We start from the raw sequence: 13,129 nt of genomic DNA, 5'->3' as shown, positions 1-13,129 counted from the left end.
GAATCAGCATGTGTGCCATCTCATGCCCTGAGGGCAGAGTAACTATGAGAATCAGCATGTGTGCCATCTCATGCCCTGAGGGCAGAGTAACTATGAGAATCAGCATGTGTGCCATCTCATGCCCTGAGGGCAGAGTAACTATGAGAATCAGCATGTGTGCCATCTCATGCCCTGAGGGCAGAGTAACTATGAGAATCAGCATGTGTGCCATCTCATGCCCTGAGGGCAGAGTAACTATGAGAAACAGCATGTGTGCCATCTCATGCCCTGAGGGCAGAGTAACTATGAGAATCAGCATGTGTGCCATCTCATGCCCTGAGGGCAGAGTAACTATGAGAATCAGTCGGTGTGCCATCTCATGCCCTGAGGGCAGAGTAACTATGATAATCAGCATGTTTGCCCTCTCATGCCCTGAGGACAGAGTAACTATGAGAATCAGTAGGTGTGCCATCTCATGCCCTGAGGGCAGAGTAACTATGAGAATCAGCATGTGTGCCATCTCATGCCCTGAGGACAGAGTAACTATGAGAATCAGCATGTGTGCCATCTCATGCCCTGAGGGCAGAGTAACTATGATAATCAGCATGTTTGCCCTCTCATGCCCTGAGGACAGAGTAACTATGAGAATCAGTAGGTGTGCCATCTCATGCCCTGAGGGCAGAGTAACTATGAGAATCAGCATGTGTGCCATCTCATGCCCTGAGGGCAGAGTAATTATGAGAATCAGCATGTTTGCCCTCTCATGCCCTGAGGACAGAGTAACTATGATAATCAGTAGGTGTGCCATCTCATGCCCTGAGGGCAGAGTAACTATGAGAATCAGCATGTGTGCCATCTCATGCCCTGAGGGCAGAGTAACTATGAGAATCAGCATGTGTGCCATCTCATGCCCTGAGGTCAGAGTAACTATGAGAATCAGTAGGTGTGCCATCTCATGCCCTGAGGGCAGAGTAACTATGAGAATCAGTAGGTGTGCCATCTCATGCCCTGAGGGCAGAGTAACTATGAGAATCAGCAGGTATGTCCTCTCATTCCCTGAGGTCAGAGTAACTATGAGAATCAGTAGGTGTGCCATCTCATGCCCTGAGGGCAGAGTAACTATGAGAATCAGTAGGTGTGCCATCTCATGCCCTGAGGGCAGAGTAACTATGAGAATCAGCATGTGTGCCATCTCATGCCCTGAGGGCAGAGTAATTATGAGAATCAGCATGTTTGCCCTCTCATGCCCTGAGGACAGAGTAACTATGATAATCAGTAGGTGTGCCATCTCATGCCCTGAGGGCAGAGTAACTATGAGAATCAGCATGTGTGCCATCTCATGCCCTGAGGACAGAGTAACTATGATAATCAGTAGGTGTGCCATCTCATGCCCTGAGGGCAGAGTAACTATGAGAATCAGCAGGTATGTCCTCTCATTCCCTGAGGTCAGAGTAACTATGAGAATCAGTAGGTGTGCCGTCTCATGCCCTGAGGGCAGAGTAACTATGAGAATCAGTAGGTGTGCCATCTCATGCCCTGAGGGCAGAGTAACTATGAGAATCAGCATGTGTGCCATCTCATGCCCTGAGGGCAGAGTAATTATGAGAATCAGCATGTTTGCCCTCTCATGCCCTGAGGACAGAGTAACTATGATAATCAGTAGGTGTGCCATCTCATGCCCTGAGGGCAGAGTAACTATGAGAATCAGCATGTGTGCCATCTCATGCCCTGAGGGCAGAGTAACTATGAGAATCAGCATGTGTGCCATCTCATGCCCTGAGGTCAGAGTAACTATGAGAATCAGTAGGTGTGCCATCTCATGCCCTGAGGGCAGAGTAACTATGAGAATCAGTAGGTGTGCCATCTCATGCCCTGAGGGCAGAGTAACTATGAGAATCAGCAGGTATGTCCTCTCATTCCCTGAGGGCAGAGTAACTGTGTGAGAGTCTCCATTCAGACAAATATGGTGGCGCCTCGCACTGTTTCTCTCTCAGCATTGGGGAATATCAAGATTCCGACAAAATTGCAGCTCGTAAGAAAGACAGATGGAACTCAGAAACACAAAAGCAAGAGTTGAAAAGACTCGTCCCACGTCCTTTTTGTCAAGACTTCATGGGTGAGGTGCTTTTTACAGACTACCTCTCCAGTAGTCTAGTTTAACCAGTGATTAACCAACGATGCAACCAAGCACTTTCACATTCCAGCACGTGATCTTATCGTTCACACGATTCCACATAACCGTTCTTCACGGAGCACCGTGTTTATGAATTAGTCACGTGACACGAGTCCTCACCGTGCAGTACTTGAAGGTAACGATGGAGAAAGCAAGAGCAAGTACAAACAAGATCAGCAATGAGCCGAACACCCAGTGGAACATCCAGCTGCTCCAGATCCTGGCTGAGAGATAGAGTCGTAATTTGCTATTTGCAGACATTTCCACAAAGATGTCAACAACGATGAGGACCATGTTCGAAGAAGGAACTATGAGGTTTGCAGAAGAATTCTGTAATCCTGCAACACTTCGTACGTACCTCTGACCTCCAGCTCGTACACCTGAGTAATGTTGGCACTTTTGTTGGATACCGAGAACATGTAGAATCCTGCATCTTGCAGATGTACTCGAGCTAGGTGCATTGAACTCTTGTACCTGGAAATAAGAGTGCATTGTCAAAGAAACCACGTAGGTACGATGCGCCATTCATCCCGATCAAGGCACAAGGTGATCTACCGCTCTTGTTCTCACCTGAAGTCCTCAAGAGCTTGTAGAGGCGAGACCTTCAGTGTTGCATGGCTGGAGTTACTGTGCCTCAAACATGGCGCCGTCATTAGAGCGTCATATGATGGCTGGGAAGTGGAGAATGGGCCTTGCCAGCACCACGCTAATGGTGTGGGGAAGGCAACCAGGAAAGATTGCACAGACACAGAGTGTTGCTCGGCGACGTGGACGACAGCAGAGGAGCTGAGGTTCATGTTCACAAATGAAAGTAAGCCATGCTCTGGGGGAAACAGGGAACAGCATCACAATGTGGAGTTGGTAATGGAACAGGCCGAGAGCAAATACAACCAGCACAATCAAGGCACACAATACAGCTGTCAACCTCACCGAACACCCTGATGTTGATGCTGGCATTGCTGTAGCCCCCGTCATGTGAATGCGCCAGGCAGGTGTACTTGCCGCTGTGATTGGCCATCACAGGATCCAGTATCAAGGTCTCCAAGGCCACAAATAACTTGCCCTTTATATTCCCCTCTTGCGTCCGATGAGCCTTCCACACAACAAGGGAAAAAGATGCATTAATTTCAGTACCTTCTTCCCCATTTCCAACTTCTGAATTGCTCAACAACAATAGTCCTCCATCCCACTACCCAAAAATATGGACCCCCACCCCCCCCTCCACCTGTATGGAAAGCACAGTAGAAGCCTTACCTCTTTCAGAGGAGGATCCCAAGAGATGCGCACAAGCTCTGGTGGGGTAATATTGACATGGCAAACCAATCTGAGCACATCCCCAGCAAGAATGGTGCGTTCACTTTTCAAGAGTACAGAGACATTCCGAACAGGCCCTATACGCGCGGACAAAACGCAAGGAGAACGTGGAGTGAAGAAAGGGGAAAAGACCGGCTGAGTTATGAGATAAAACACTATGAAAGAAGAAATTAAATTTTTTAAAAAACATCGTGGTGGATGAACAGAAGATGGGCTACAGGTAACCCTGCAGGTAGGGATAACCTGGTCCAGATTTATAGTACATTTTGTATCTCAGGTCAAAAAGTTCTTTCACCTAAATAATGTACTTGCTGCGCAATGACAAATGTATGCTTCACAAAATTCTGTGCCATTTCGAACGTCCTCCCACAACTCCCATAAATAAACAGTCCAACCTATTTTGAGTGGCCCAGTGGTGGAAGTGAGTCACGTGTTGCGTCACCTTCAGTAATGGAAGCTTGGTGTTGGCTTAATGGTCAAGGTTGCTGGCTTAAGATCTTAGGGTCCTCAGTTCCAGCCCCTGAGAGACCATTAAAATAACACCAGGTGGGTTGACTCACTCAGTCTGTCATCATTCATAGTTCAGCAAAATGAGTACCAGCTAACAAGGAAGAACGAGCTATTTGGGTATCCTGTCTCGGAGTGGGGACCAGTCCAGGATTGTGCCCCCCTAGCCAAGGGAAAAAACTGCTTCGGCAGTCCTATATGCGTATGAAAAAGCAAATTATTAGTTCTTCAGTCTGGAGGTTTGATTCCCATGGCTGCGAAGCAGAAACATCCTCAAGCTGGGATGCGGTGGACACCTGTCTGGGATTCGTTCGGATCTTGACTTGCTTCGAGCACCCTGACTCCCCAACAAGAGAATGGATCTCCAGCGGACCAGCACCACCACCGACTCGGAGGTGCTCGTGACCGAGAGAGAGCTCGTCCGCGTACACACCTGGACGTGCACATTGGCTTTCCAACTTGATAAAAATGACTTCACCTTGGTGCTCTGAACCTGAGACGGTAAACAGGTCCACGTCGTTGACCATGTTGAGTGGACCACCAAAGCGTCGACCTCAGGGATTTGTTCTGCTTCGTGAGCACACCTGATCGAATCCTTTCACAAGGACTTCTATTCCTTCATGCCTGCACCTCTGCCTGACCTCAAGAGGCCGTTGATTATCCCCCTAGTGTAAGGAAATCATGATCAAACATTTTGCCTTGGCAGCTTGGAAGACAAAGCAGACGGGTGGACTATGAATGGGGCCCCAGAAGTTCATTTTTCCTTTCAACATTTCTTTCTACAGATGATACATTTTCCATTTCCAAATCCAATTTCCAGAAGGAAAATAAACTATTTGAACCCGTAAACTCGCTGATCAACTCCCTCCCAACTTCACGGTCACCTGTCCAACTCACAATCTCACGAGATATGTAGGAAAGATATATGAGCGTGTCATGGGCTGTCATGGTGGCCTGTCCAACTTACAATCCAACAACGTATGCGGAAAAGAGATGTGACCAACATCAGGTCATATGATTCAGCACGGTCGCCTGTCCAACTCACAATCTCACAAGATATGCAGAAAAAAAAATGAGAATAAACCACCGAAACCAAGTATGTTCTTCCTAATGCATATATATATATATATATATATATATATATATATATATATATATATATATATATATATATATATATATACACATTGTTAAAAGTAAGTAATGACCTCGGACAAAGACCTTTCATAATAGAATGGGGTTAAGCCCGACTTGAGAGAATGCTACATAGTTATTCGGGAGGTGTGAAAGTTAACAGACTGCTGACTCAATCATCACACCGATCTTGCACAAGGCCCGTGACGGCTATTGGCTCAAAATCCTTTTAACTGTCGCTTTGGTTATTTTCTAATGAAGGGAAAACTTATATGGAGGGTATGGTGGTCATGAATAAAGCTCCAAAGATTTCTTTGACTTTGAGTAGCAGGAAGTACCACCAATGAAGGGAAAACTTATAGGGAGGGTATGGCGGTCATGAATAAAGCTCCGAAGATTTCTTTGACTTTGAGTAGCAGGAAGTACCACCAATGAAGGGAAAACTTATAGGGACGGTATAGCGGTCATGAATAAAGCTCCGAAGATTTCTTTGACTTTGAGTAGCAGGAAGTACCACCAATGAAGGGAAAACTTATAGGGAGGGTATGGCGATCATGAATAAAGCTCCGAAGATTTCTTTGACTTTGAGTAGCAGGAAGTACCACCAATGAAGGGAAAACTTATAGGGAGGGTATGGCGATCATGAATAAAGCTCCGAAGATTTCTTTGACTTTGTCGCAGGAAGTACCACCAATGATCGGAAAACTTATAGGGAGGGTATGGCGATTGTGAATAAAGCTCCGAAGATGTCTTTGACTTCACGAAGCAGGAAGTACCAACATGGCGACAGTATGATTTTTTTTTCTTCTGCCAAGTAGAAATTATGTGGAGGGTTATCTGTCTAACCAATGGGTGGAGCGGGATGTTGCAGACAGACAGAAGGCTGGACGTTACAGACAGACGGAATGCCGGATGTATTATTATTAAGTTTATCTTTTAGAAAATTTCATTTGGAGTTACCTCTATTTTTATGACCATAGCCAACTACGTATTTGACGGCCACAAATATCCCCACCTTCTTGAGGCGTCAGCTGGCACAAGTCTTTCACAAACCGGATGGCCAGGCCAGACATTCATCTCAAGGTGATTTGGGGCAGAAATTTGTTCAGAATGCTGGCGATAACTCTTCAACTTTCCACGAAAGACACCATGGGTCTTTGTCCACCGACTCGTGCTGGCAGACAGAAGGTCCAGTATAATGTCCATCCGAGGGACGGCGCACTTTGTGACGCAACGCCCGGCCTGCTCAGTACGAATCCCACAGTTTAATTAGTCCAGTGGGGGCATTGAACAGGCTCTGTAGCTAATAGATGAGTTTGCTACCTCTGCACCATGCTGTTGGACCATCTTTACGACCGTTGGTACAATAACTGAAGTGCTACATCAAATACTTGAGAAGTTTGCACTTTTTAACATTGTCTCCGAAGAGCCATCTCTTGCAGATACAAAACGGTACGGAATCCCCAACCCCTCCACAATGACCCAATAAATTCCTCTCCCATCCCCTCTCAAACTCCCTCCATTTCATTCTCTTTGTTTCATTTTCTTAATTAACATATATATATATATATATATATATATATATATATATATATATATATATATATATATATATATATATATATATATATATATATATATATATATATATATATATATATATTCCAAGACTCGCAAAATGTATAATGTCATTCCGTCACTTGCTGTCAACATGAAAAGGTGAAAATGCAGTCAACATGAAATGTGTAGAGCTGTCGGAAGGACTGGAAACATGAAAATACATACATACATACACTGTACACACGACATGCATGTCAGTGTGTGTGTGTGTGTGTGTGTGTGTGTGTGTGTGTGTGTGTGTGTGTGTGTGTGTGTGTGTGTGTGTATTCAAGTGGCTGCAACTTTGAGACCAGCTCAGGATGGTTGGGGGTGTGGGAAGTGGAGGGGGGTGGCATCACCTGTTTGGATTTCCAACAATAAGAGCATCAGCAGCAAGCATCCGAACCCCAGGGGTCGCGATGGATATAGACTCGTGGTAAACATAGTCCCATCCCCGAGGAGGGGTGCTCTGTGGCAGGAGTGGCACATAAGATGGAACCACCACACCTGGAAGCGGGTGATCCCTTTTCCTCCTCTAGTAGTTTGGGAAGATGCCCCGAAATCGCGGCTCCACTGATGAGGTGACCCTACTTTTTCGCTTGGAGGCGAAAAGACTGGCAGGATGGGCGTTGTTAGATTATACACATACAGGTGCTTAAAAGACAAGGTAGAGGTGGGTAAAAGACTATGGACAGATGGGAAAGAGATAATCCGTACAGGTGGGTCAGACACTAGGTACAGGTGGGTCAGAGACTAGGTACAGGTGGGTAAGAGTCTCAGTACAGGTGGGTCAGACAATGAAATAACCCTGTCCGTCTTCTCCGCTTTTAATTATGAGTTCCATTCAACAGCTTGGGAGCGTTATAGTGAAGGGAGGAGGATGGAGGAGGGAGGAGGAGGGGGGAGGGGGAGGGAGGAGGATGGAAGAGAGAGGAGGAGGAGGGAGGGAGGAGGATGGAGGAAGGGGAAGGGAGGAGGATGGAGGAGGGAGGGGAAGGGTGGGAGGTGGTAGCAGACGGTGTGAGAAATGGGGATGAACGTTCTTTAAAATAAAATATATATTCCAAACTCACTTTACTGTCCATTTTATGGCGTCTCATTATATCCTTTTTTGCAAGAATTTCACAATCCCGAATGAAAACAACACCAGACTAGAAGAGCACCTGGTTGAGTGCACACCTCCGCCACGTAACGCCTGATCCACAAGAACATATCGGACCCAATACATTTTTGAAATATCTTGCTCTGTAGGACTATATCATTTTTGGCCTGAACTCTCAATGGTGAAGAATCACTTTTAAAAAATAAATAATTCTCGTATCCAGATTCGGATTCAGATCTTCACCAAAATCGAATCACTTCGTCCTGACGACACACCCAACGTGTCCTCCAAGTTTCATCAAAATCTATCCATACACCCATCCATTGGTACCATACTCTGTACAGAGCGTTGGTGCTGCCTAAACAGTCTCCTGAGCTATTGGGCACAATCCTGGACGGGTCGCCACTCCGACGGAGGATACCAGCAAGCTGGTACTCATTTTGCTGACCTCAGAAGGATGACAGGCAGAGTCAACCCCACCTTGTATCAATTCAACAGCCATGTGGGATTTAAACTCAGGGCCCTATGATCCCAAGTTCACCACCCTAACCATTAAGCCAACACCTGGCATATATACATACTGTATATCAAATTCAGTACTTCTCCTTTGTGCCTTCTCAAAATCTTCATCAAACCGTGAAAGCTTCAATTCCATGGCAAGATATTATAATTTAACAGCTGTGGATCTGTTGGTGGAAAAATTGCTGTGAAATCCATTAATGTGAAATGTATTTTCCGTCCACAACTTTTTGAGATATCGTGCTATATGTTAGTTTATCCTTATCTCTCAATGGTGAAGGATCACTTAGAGAGTTCTAGTAGTCGGAACTAGATCTTCACCAAAATTGAATCAGTTCTTCCTCGTGGCCCTCCCAACCTGTCCACCAAGTTTCGTGTGAATTCGTCCATAACCTTTTGAGATATTGTGCTATATCTCGTTTTTGGCCCACTCTCTCAATGGTGAAGAATCACTTTAAAAATTCTCAAATCCGGATCTGCATTCAGATCTTCACCAACATTTAGCGTTGCTGTCCTTGGCTGCTCACCTACACACACAAAAAAATTCAAAACGATTGCCTGAAACCTGTGGCCAAAAATTGTGTGACAAACAGACAAACAAACAGACAAACAAATAGACAAACACGACAGACCAACATATTTGTCAAAAAAAATTTCAATTTTTTTTTCACCAAGTAACAAACAGACAGAAAGGGGTGAAAACACAACCTCCTTCACCTTCAGTGGCGGAGGTAACTAGAAGGGTCCTCGGTAGAGCGCATACCTCCGCCACACAAAGCCTGATCCGCGAGAACATATCGGGCCGAATACATTTTTGAGACATCTTACTATGTGTATCGTTTTTGGCCCGATCTCTCAATGGTGAAGAATCAATGAAAAATTTAGAGCAGCCTGATCTGGATCTTCACCAAAATCGAATCAGATCGTCCTTGTCACACACCCAACCTGCCCACCAAATTTCATCAGAATCCGTCCACAAATTTTTTGAGGCGAAAACAATCCTCCCATCTCAACTGCGCAATCCTCTACTCCACATCGATTCAATTTATCAGTTTATCCACGGTACTTCACTGCAAAAGGTGTACAAGAGAGGGGAACTGATGCAAGATGTATTTGTCTCAGCTCCTGCTCCAAATTTAGCCATCGTTGTAATCTATATAACAAAACAGAAAAACACAGTAAGTATGTGCAAGTGAAAAGCACGGTAGGTCGGTGAAGTCAAGAGGTAGGTGAACCCGAAGAACACGGTAGGTAGGTGTTTGCCATCAGTCGCACTGTGGGGCTTCTCTCATCTGCACTGGGCTTGACCAAAGGCTCGAGTGGATATCCGAGCGTCCGACATCAACTCTTGCAATTTGGAACTTTTGAAGAAACAGCACAAGCAGCACCAGCACAGGACTCTTGGAACTCTTGCAATCATGGGAAACTTGGAAAACGTGCAAAGCTTGGAATCTTGAAATCTTGGGAAGGAAATTACATCAGGTGAACATCCATCAGGTTTTGTTGTAACACAACACTTAACTCACATACTCCATCCACCTGAAGGGTGGCTCAACTGCTCATCTATGGATAAAGATACGAATGATTGAATTTGCAACCGGTTGGTTTGAAACTTATTTTAACTGCAAGAAAATGAGCGAAAAAAAATTTGGAATGAGAAGACAAAGGAACCTTTGTTAACAAGATAATAAAAGGCAAAAAAGTGAACAGAGCATTAGGACGTGATCGCCTTCGTGGAGTTGGCATTTGTTTCTGAGTCTTCGCCAAACTAAGAGCTGCGGAGAACGAACAGATGTCACCTTTGTCCTGGTCGCACAATCACCGCATCAATAATTCAACCAGAGGCCCCACCCTCGCTTCCTCATGATATATTCATGATCCATGTGTGATGGCTGGGCGCGTGCGCAGGTGCGTGCGTTGCATCGCATCGGATCAAAGTTCTTTGTTTAATTCAGGAAACAATTAATTATAATCATTAATATTTTCTACAGTGATGTCAGGCCCACGCAGGAGCAAGTACATAAAACACATTGAGGAGCAGGACATCCGTGAACATCAATGTACTTAATTGACGCAACAAAGACATTCGTGGACAATGGACGAACAACATACGTATGGTATATGGGATTTGACCCCGAGTTCTCCGCATTATGAGGCAAGACGTCTCGACTGAAAACACTTACAAAAATCAACAGACAAACAATATAAGTAAAATTAAACAAGAGCAAGAATTGCTTTGTAATACACGTCCCCCTAACGTTCCCAATGAATGTTCAGGAGATAAAAATTTGTGTTTAACGCACGCTCGAGCCGATACTGGAACCAAAATGAAGAAGAAGAACCTCTCTACCCACCATGTTTCGTTCGTTTCTCAGCTTTGCTTACGTCATCTGAAAAATAACCCCATGTACATACATGAAGCAAAAGCATGTGTACCGCTTATGTGCATGGAGGGGGAGTCAAAAAGTAACCTTAAAATGGCGATACAAATTTAAGAATGTAATGTGTGTAGTTGTAGACGACATAAGTTATATCTATGGGTAAGAGTCATGTTTTGCCTGTTTTAGATCTGGCAACATTGAATATGCCTGGTGTTGGCTTAATGGTTTGGGTGGTGGGCTTGGGATCCCAGGATCCTGAGTTCAGATCCCAACTCGGCTGTTGAATTAATACCAGGTGGGGTTGACTCTGTCTGTCATCCTTCCGAGGTCAGCAAAATGAGTGCCAGCTTGCTAATATACTGTGTCGGAGGGGTGACCCATCCAGGAATGTGTCCAATAGCCAAGGAGACTGCTTTGGCAGCACCAACGCTCTGTACGGAGTATGGTCCCAATAGATGGATGGAACATTGAGTGTATGATGCCAGTAGAGCAGTTCCAAGACGATGGCTCCCTTAGAAGCACGCACCAGGGAAGAGCAATGTTCTGTCATCCGTTTCTTGAGAAGTGAGGGTGTGAATCCCAGTGAAATCCATCGCAGAATGAAAATGCAATATGGTGTCGCATGTTTATTGCTGCAGCAGGTGTACGACTGGGACAGGAAGTTTAAAAGTGGAGTGTCCAGTGTGGCGGATGCTGCTCGCTCGGGGCGGCCTCACATAACCGACACACCAGAAATGGTTGCAGGAGTTGAGCGCGTGCTAAGGGAAAACTGTCGCATTACGCTGGATGAAGTGGTCTCCCAATTGAACATTAGCCATGGTTCAGCACACCATATCAATCACAACATGCTGGGGTTCCACAAAGTGTCTGCAAGGTGGGTACATAGACAACTCACACCCAAACTGAAGGAACTCCACTTTTAAACTTCCTGTCCCAGTCGTACACCTGCAGAAGCGATAAACATGCGTCACCATATTGCATTTTCATTCTGTGATGGATTTCACTGGGATTCACACCCTCACATCCCAGGAAACAGATGACAGAACGTTGCTCCTCCCTGCTGCATGCTTCTACGGGAGCCGCCATCTTGGAACTGCTCTACTGACGTCATACGCTCAATGTTGCCAGATCTAAAACAGGCAAAACATGACTCTTACCCATAGATACAACATATGTCGTCTACAACTACACACATTACATTCTCAAATTTATATCACCATTTTAAGGTTACCTATTGACTGCCCCTCGTATATAATGCATCGTGGCTCGGTTACTTAGGATCATTCCAATTGCATTGGACGATGAACTAACATCCAGGCCTAAGGCCTGCCAATCTGTGCTGCTTCTTACAATGGCAGCGCGTGATTTTATTGGGGTGGATTCAGGCCAGCTGTCCAGACAATGGGTGTAAATCAGTGGGGTGGAGTCATGGGTGTTGAAAACTGACCCATGTATAATATGTGATTTTTTCTCAGTCCAAAAAGGGCATTACTCTGTGAACAATCAACAAAACACCCTAAAACTCAAACTTGTTCTGTAACTTATCAAAACAAAGACATGTACCAAGTTTCAGTTGAATATGTTAGAGGGTATGGGAAAAAAAAGTCTGACAAACCACAGGTGGGACGGACAAACTGAGAGCAAACATATCGTCCCCTCCTGTGAAACCAGTAGGGGACTAATAATTTACATAAGGTGTAGCCTTAAATTTACTCTGGCTAAGCACAGACAAAATGTATTCATAACTAAAGCCATACAAAATTCGGCTTTTAGAAAACGTTGCCCTCTTTTATTTTCCCAGAAGTTCACTCTTGAGACGATAATTCTGGAACTTCCAGCACCAGATTTTCATGACGTTCCTGGGGCGAGCAGGCACATATCACCTATCCTTCCAGGATAATAATTTACATAAAGTTGCATTATCAATCAGCTTGTAGAGCACTCACCAAGTGGCTCAAGCACTCGTGCAAGCACTCCAACTCAACGTTTGATAAGGACCGGCTGGGCTTGGCAAGTGATAGCCAGCTGATTGGTAATGGAACACACCCCTAGCCTGCTGGAGGTGCATTTGTTGTCAGGGCATCTCCTCATTCAATCTCCCAGCTCAAATCAGTTGACCCATGCCGCTGGAGTCTTGTCTCTAAAGTTTAGGTCTTGAGTCTCTAGTCTCCAAACTTTTGTTCTTCTAGAGTATCTAGAATCTCTAAACTGTAGATGTAGCTCTTGATGCTGGAGTCTCTAAAGTCGATATTCTCAAGAGTCTAGAACATCATGTTCTAATGAGCAATGATAATTGGCTGTCAGGGAGGAAGGGTGTTGATCCCTGAGGATGATTTCAGGAGTCATCATCCCACCTTGGGGAACTCTTCTCCACAATTGAAGTGGAAAAGAGAGAAAGAGAGAGAAAGAGAGAGAAAGAGA

The 13,129-nt window shown here is 45.1% G+C and overlaps 1 protein-coding gene across 8 annotated transcripts in view; it reads right to left on the bottom strand.

Annotated features, from left to right (window-relative positions):
- The window catches only part of LOC147010992 (mast/stem cell growth factor receptor Kit-like), a 116,938-nt gene that overhangs the window by 69,872 nt on the left and 33,937 nt on the right, over positions 1-13,129 (bottom strand). For 6 of the 8 annotated variants that reach the window (XR_015052580.1, XR_015052579.1, XR_015052581.1 and 3 more), the window contains exons 2-7: positions 7,066-9,787; positions 3,407-3,543; positions 3,083-3,245; positions 2,723-2,975; positions 2,511-2,626; positions 2,273-2,376 (exon numbers count right to left, since the gene is read on the bottom strand). Coding sequence is in view for 4 of the 8 variants with exons in the window: in XM_085860530.1 (XP_085716656.1) it covers positions 2,273-2,376; positions 2,511-2,626; positions 2,723-2,975; positions 3,083-3,245; positions 3,407-3,543; positions 7,066-7,195 (903 nt within the window). In the remaining 4 variants the exon portion in view is untranslated. The remainder of the gene's footprint in view (positions 1-2,272; positions 2,377-2,510; positions 2,627-2,722; positions 2,976-3,082; positions 3,246-3,406; positions 3,544-7,065; positions 9,788-13,129) is intronic. The other 2 variants (XM_085860533.1, XM_085860531.1) reach the window with 2 other exon arrangements.

Source organism: Eptatretus burgeri, chromosome 16, assembly GCF_056783735.1.
Source record: "Eptatretus burgeri isolate ZD-2024b chromosome 16, Ebu_testis_v1, whole genome shotgun sequence".
Lineage (NCBI taxonomy): Eukaryota > Metazoa > Chordata > Myxini > Myxiniformes > Myxinidae > Eptatretus > Eptatretus burgeri.
Note: the sequence above shows the minus strand (reverse complement) of the source record. Positions and strands in the feature narration are given on the sequence as shown.